Here is a 6,000-nt window from a genome sequence, read left to right on the forward strand (position 1 = left end):
AATCCGTCTGGACCCTGTAACTCATGGCTATTAAGCTATGTGCGAATGTTTTATTGGTAAGTGCGCCTGTCGCGCTGAGTCTTATGGCAGATTTAGCTGCTGGTTTTCCCATATAACATTAATTAAAAAATTAGCCTGCATTGGCTTCTACTCAGTTTTCTTGAGTTGGATCTCATCTTATTTGCTCATTCACCACTGCTAGGTTGTCGCCGCCAATTTGGGTCTCTTCCTTTCGTTGCTTGCTCTGGGGTTCGGCAAGGTAGTATTCCGCTTTTTTTTGTTCTGTTTATCAATGATATTTGCTCTTGCTTCTCGTCAGTAAGATTCGTGCTTTACTGCTTGCTGACGTTAAGATTTATTCGGCGAACGATAGCTCTCTCGATTGATGAATTGATGCAAATTAATTTAGATAATTTCAGTAACCGGTGTATCAATAATCGTCTACCGCTAAACATAATAAGTGTTTCCAAATTACTTGTTCTAAGCGTGCCACTGTCATTGACACCTTAAATATCCATCACATTGACCATCACATATCTAGAGCGCTTCCTGTCGCGTGTAAGTGAAACTAAAGACTTGGGTGTAATATTTGATGCGAAGCTTAGTTTTGCTAGTCATATAAATTTTATTATTACCAAATCTTACGCTGTGCTTGCTTTTGTTAGGCGTCATAGCTCCGATTTCTCCGATATTTATGCGCTGAAGCTTTTGTAAACGGCGTTTGTACGTTCGGAACTTGAGTATGCGTGCTTCATTTGGTCTCCGTATTACACAAGTCATGTTGCTAGAATTAAACGAATCCAGAAAGTATTCTTACATTCCCTATCCCTATCCCTACCCATGCAGCGCGGTGCTTATTGATTAACTCAAAATCATTGCACAACAGGAGAATAATCCTATGTTTGTCTTTCATTTTTGATTTGACCTGTGGTGCTGTCGACTGTCCGGTGCTTCTTGAGAGGATTTTCTTGAATATTCCGGCCAGAGCTCTTCGTAGTTCGGAGTTCTTCTATGTTCGTCTATCAAAATCTCTTTATGCTCGAAATGCTCCTATTACTAGAACCTTAATTGAGTTTAATGAAATCTCTAAATTTGTTGAGATAGATTTTTCATTTTCAGAAGACCGAAGATTGAAATGTTTGAATATTTATTATAGATAGTTTAATTGTACTTCCTTTTTTTAATGCCTATTAACCTTAAAATATGTCCACTTAGCCTATGAGAATCTATTACATTTAGTGGCTTAATAAATAAAATACATATTAATATATTCATTTTGATCACTCGAAATATGAGTACGTTTCGTGTGAGATCCCCAGATGTTCGGAGTATATACTTCCGCCCACCCTGCCCTCGAGCTTTGAGCCATTTGTGTATACATGGATGGCTAGTGTTGCCAGTGTTAAAGTAATTTAATAATTAAAATAATTTATAATTCAAAATTAAAATAATTTATAATTCAAAACTTATAATTTGGCAACTTTTGAGTAAAAATAGTAATTTGCTTATCAAACAGTAAGGCTGTTTTAAGTAAATTGATGCAGCTTTTATGCAATCACTTTTGTTCAACCTTTTTTTATTATTATTTAATTTAAACTTTATTGTTTTTTAGGAGGATTTACTTGAGAACCTGATTATAACATATGTGTCGTTGCCGTTTGTTCCGTTCGAAAGCATCAAGGCAGTAAATGTGAAAACGGGATCCGGTTTAAATGACAAGGTTATGAACGCGAAAGAGACAATTGAAGTAAATATAGCGGAAAACTTTACCGAAACAGATGGAATAAATGAGCCTCAGAGTGAAACTAAACCAAATTTAGAGCAATTGGTGCAAACAGCTGAGGAAAGTATTCGGCACAGCTTGCTTAAATTAACTGGCAGTACAGGCATTTCACCTAATTTACTGTATCACTGCCCGCATCCGACATGTGGTGGATTCTTCTCATCATACGAGATGTGGTTTAGACACATGAGAAAACGTCATTGTTGCATTATAAGTGTGTGCCCCCACTGTCCAAATGAGAAGAAAAAAGAATTACCACTGACTGATTTCAAGGAACATTTCGAACTGCACTGTTGTCATCTTTATGGTTGCTACCACTGTGGCGAAACATTTCCTATGCAGAGGGTAGCTAACGATCATATAGCACTTGCACATGCAGATATTAATCCAGCCTCTGTTTTGATACAAATTGAAAAGGTGCCGTTGTACTTCAATCAACCATTTACGGTACTAATGAAGTCATCCGAGCAACAAAAGGATAGATATTGTTTTTTGCTAGAGCTGCAAGAAATTGTACAGAATCGTTGCAAGTATGTTGAACAGTTATATTACGATTCAATAAAAACACAGTGGACTGTACCATTTACAAATTCGTGGTTAGAAAACTTTCCGAGTTACAAGAATAGCGAAAACATCAAACGAAAATGTTTCTATCAGAATTGTACATTTTCAACATTTGATAATGAAATATTCTATGCACATTTGAAAGGAAGCCACCGCATCGGTGATAGAAAATTTATGTGTGCAAAATGTGATTTTCGTATAACGAGCGAAAACTGGGACCCCATCATAGACCATATAAAAATACATGTACTCGACATACATGTTTGCTGTGTGTGTTCATATTATCATCATGATAGGCGAAAAATATTGGAACATCTCAACCAAGAGCATCTATTTAGAGATGTGCCGATTGTGACCATAATACGGTCAACAGAGTGCGTAAAAATATCAATATCCATCGTATTCGCACAACTAAGGAAAACCTTTTCAACCATTAAGAGCTGCTTCTTCTGCCCAGAAGGTAGTGATAGTTCATGGAAAGTGTATGCAACACATTTGAAAAAGGTTCACCTCATCACACTACAATACTTTTGTGAAATTTGTGAGGAATCGCTTAAACTCACAGAATGTGATGAGCATTTCAATAAAAATCATCCAACTGCAGTGTTGAGAATACGCTGTCGATTCGCTACTAATAATCAACTATCTGTAGATACAATAAAACCTTTGAAACTCCAGATTGCACCTTGCTTTGATGAACCGTTTTTGGGTCAAAAACTAAACATTGATACATGCAAAACTATCGTAAAACAAGAAGCCTGCGATAATGAATCTGATAGTGACATTGAAATTGTTAATGATGAGGATATTGTTATTGCTAATGATACGAAAATGTCTGAGGCGCAGCAAAAACCCAAAGTTATAAGATGCGTGAATCTTAAGAATCTACAGAATCAAGTGCCGAATGTGAACTGCTTTCAAGCACAAGTTTTATCACAACACCAGCCCATGCCAACAATACAAGAGCAAGCTATTTCGTATCCTATTCCAGAGCTGATATCGCCTACTACATCGAACGCTCTATGCTCGACTGCTCAAAATACTGCATTATTTTCGCCGCGCATAGCGCTGCTGAGTCAAAATTCCAACTTCACTGGTAGTTGCAATTACAAACCAGTTAAAATTTTGATAAGACCCAATTCTGCCAATATAACAATGGACATGTTGGGTAAGTTGAATTAATTATTATGACCGTAGCCATTAAAGAGTGTCTATTAACTTATATTTATTTTCAGGTAACCCAATGAATGGCAATTACAACATGTAGATATAAGGAAAAAAAAATCCGTATTTTTTCGTTTTAAAAATGAGTATCGTTTTTAAACCAAATACAAATATTTAGCCACTTTAAGATGCCACTGAACAGCTTTACTTGAATCCTGCAAAAAAAAAAAAATAATAATAATAATCATACACATGTACAAATTTAAAGCGAAAAAGTGACGGTTAACGTTCATGCACTCGTTTCGCATAGAATTTGTGATGAATTTGTTATGCACTAAGAATTACAGCAGTTATTTTATGAAAATAGCAGCTAATTCACTTTTATCTTTAATATTAGTTTAAAAAAAAACCTAAAACCATGTTTTGTTTTATTTGTTTACGCATAATGTGAATTAAGTGGATATGTTCATTTAATATTAAATTTGCCTTAAAGTATTTTTTAACCAATTTTTATACTATTTTTTTTTAAAGCGTCAGAATGTAGATCTATTCCTGTGAATGTAGATATATTCCAAGGAGTAGAATAATTGTCTTTGAATTTATGTATAGACATACATATAAAACTCTTGAATGAATGAACAAACCAAATATGTAATATTTCTTTATAATTTTTTATGTTGTTCAGTTGATTGCTTTAATTTGCCTAATCAAAATATGTGAGCAATGGAAATAAAAATGAATGAAATGATTTTTTTACATAAATTGTTTCTTAAATATATTGAAAATATATGTGTGTGAAAGGATTTTTTGATATTTGGATTCTTTAGGAAGTCTTAGATGCGAACGTTGTTCTTGTTGTAAGATCATATACAAGGTGAAGTCCAAAATAAAAAAGACTGAGCTAAAATAGAAACGACAGGAGCTTTGTTCTGATAACTTCGAGTTTATTTATTCCAAATAGTCCCCTTTGGCCTCGATGCACTGTTTTACGCGATATAAAAGCTTTTCGAAAGAGTGTTTCAGGTCATTGACCAGAATGTCCTTCAGGATGTCGGTACAAGCCTTTTCGGTGGCCTCTACGGACGCAAAACGTTTTCCTTTCATTGCCAAATGCAATTTTCCGAATAGGTAGAAGTCACAGGGCGCCATATCAGGCGAATACGGTGAGTGATTGATGGTTAAAATTCGATTTCTAGTCAAAAAATCAGTCACACGAGTGAATCGATGCGGTGGTGCATTATTATGCAATAAGCGCCAGCTTCCTCCTTCGCGGTATTCAGGGCGAAACGCTTCAAAACGCCAACATAGAAAATTGCATTGACAGTTTGGCCCGTTGGCACGAACACCTTATAAGAATCCGCATACATTTTTGTGGAATGCTGCTGTAGTGACATTTCTTTGCCAACTTACACTTGACTATCGTGGGAAGGGACATATTTAGATGATGACAAGCGCATTCGGCCCGAATCAATATTTTAGATTTTGTAACGGTGTTTTTAACTAAATTAATAACTAACTGAAACAACACAGGCGATATATCAAATCAACCGATTGAGATCAGTGGTATACATACTATTTCAAAAATTCCATTCCTCATTAAAAAAAATTATCATATCTGTTTGAGCGGGTCGCTTTTTTCGTTTATCATTTCATTTGCTGAACAGATCTCTGCATCTCTTAACACGTTGAGCCCGACCCCGGTGCCGGCTCCGGTCCCTGGGGACCACCGTTACTCTTTTCGTGGAACCGACAGTATTAAAGTTAAAAGATAAATGATAAAGTTGTCCCCTGTCGCCCCTTCTCTTCGCCATCGTCCTTAATGACGTCATGAGCCAACTGAGCCTGCACAAAAAAGGCGTCGTATGGAGTTTCACTATACATCTTGAGGACCTGGACTTCGCCGATGACATCTGCCTCTTCTCTCATAAACTCTGACATGCAAGCGAAGGCGGGCAAACTGGTCGCGCTGGCACGCACTGTCGGACTGGAGGTCAACATCGCCAAGACCAAGCCTATGAGAGTTAACCACAACGCCAGACAGATATTGGATGAACGGATGCCCAGTGGAATTTGTAGAAGCATTCTGCTACCTCGGCTGCATCATTCCGGCAGATGGTGGAGCAGATGAAGATGTTAACTGCAGGCTAAACAAAGCAAAGCCGACATTCGGACGAATGCATATAGTATGCGAGAGTTCGTAAATATCCAGGCGCACTAAACTACGAATGTTCGGCTCAAGCGTGAAGTCCGTATTGTCCATCAGTAACGACATACTGTGGAGATTAACGAACGAGGAACCCATCTTTAGGCAAATCAAACGCAAAAAGTGGTGATGGGTCACACATTAAGAAAACCACCAGATAACATCACGAGAATGTCACTGGATTGGAACACGCAAGGGAGTAGATGTCACGGTCGACCAAAAAACACTTGGAGAAGGTCGATGCTGCGCGAACTAGCAGATGCCGACATCTCATGGGACGGTGCAA

General features: G+C 37.2%; 1 protein-coding gene across 6 annotated transcripts in view; it reads left to right on the forward strand.

The window, feature by feature from the left end:
- The window catches only part of LOC128864930 (uncharacterized), a 54,434-nt gene extending 50,134 nt beyond the window's left edge, over positions 1-4,300 (forward strand). For all 6 annotated transcript variants that reach the window (XM_054104699.1, XM_054104702.1, XM_054104701.1 and 3 more), the window contains 2 exons: positions 1,613-3,515; positions 3,583-4,300. In XM_054104699.1, coding sequence (XP_053960674.1) covers positions 1,613-3,515; positions 3,583-3,614 — 1,935 coding nt within the window. In that variant the 3' untranslated portion in view covers positions 3,615-4,300. The remainder of the gene's footprint in view (positions 1-1,612; positions 3,516-3,582) is intronic.
- Positions 4,301-6,000: the final 1,700 nt, after the last annotated feature.

This window comes from Anastrepha ludens, chromosome 5, assembly GCF_028408465.1.
Source record: "Anastrepha ludens isolate Willacy chromosome 5, idAnaLude1.1, whole genome shotgun sequence".
Taxonomy (NCBI): Eukaryota; Metazoa; Arthropoda; class Insecta; order Diptera; family Tephritidae; genus Anastrepha; species Anastrepha ludens.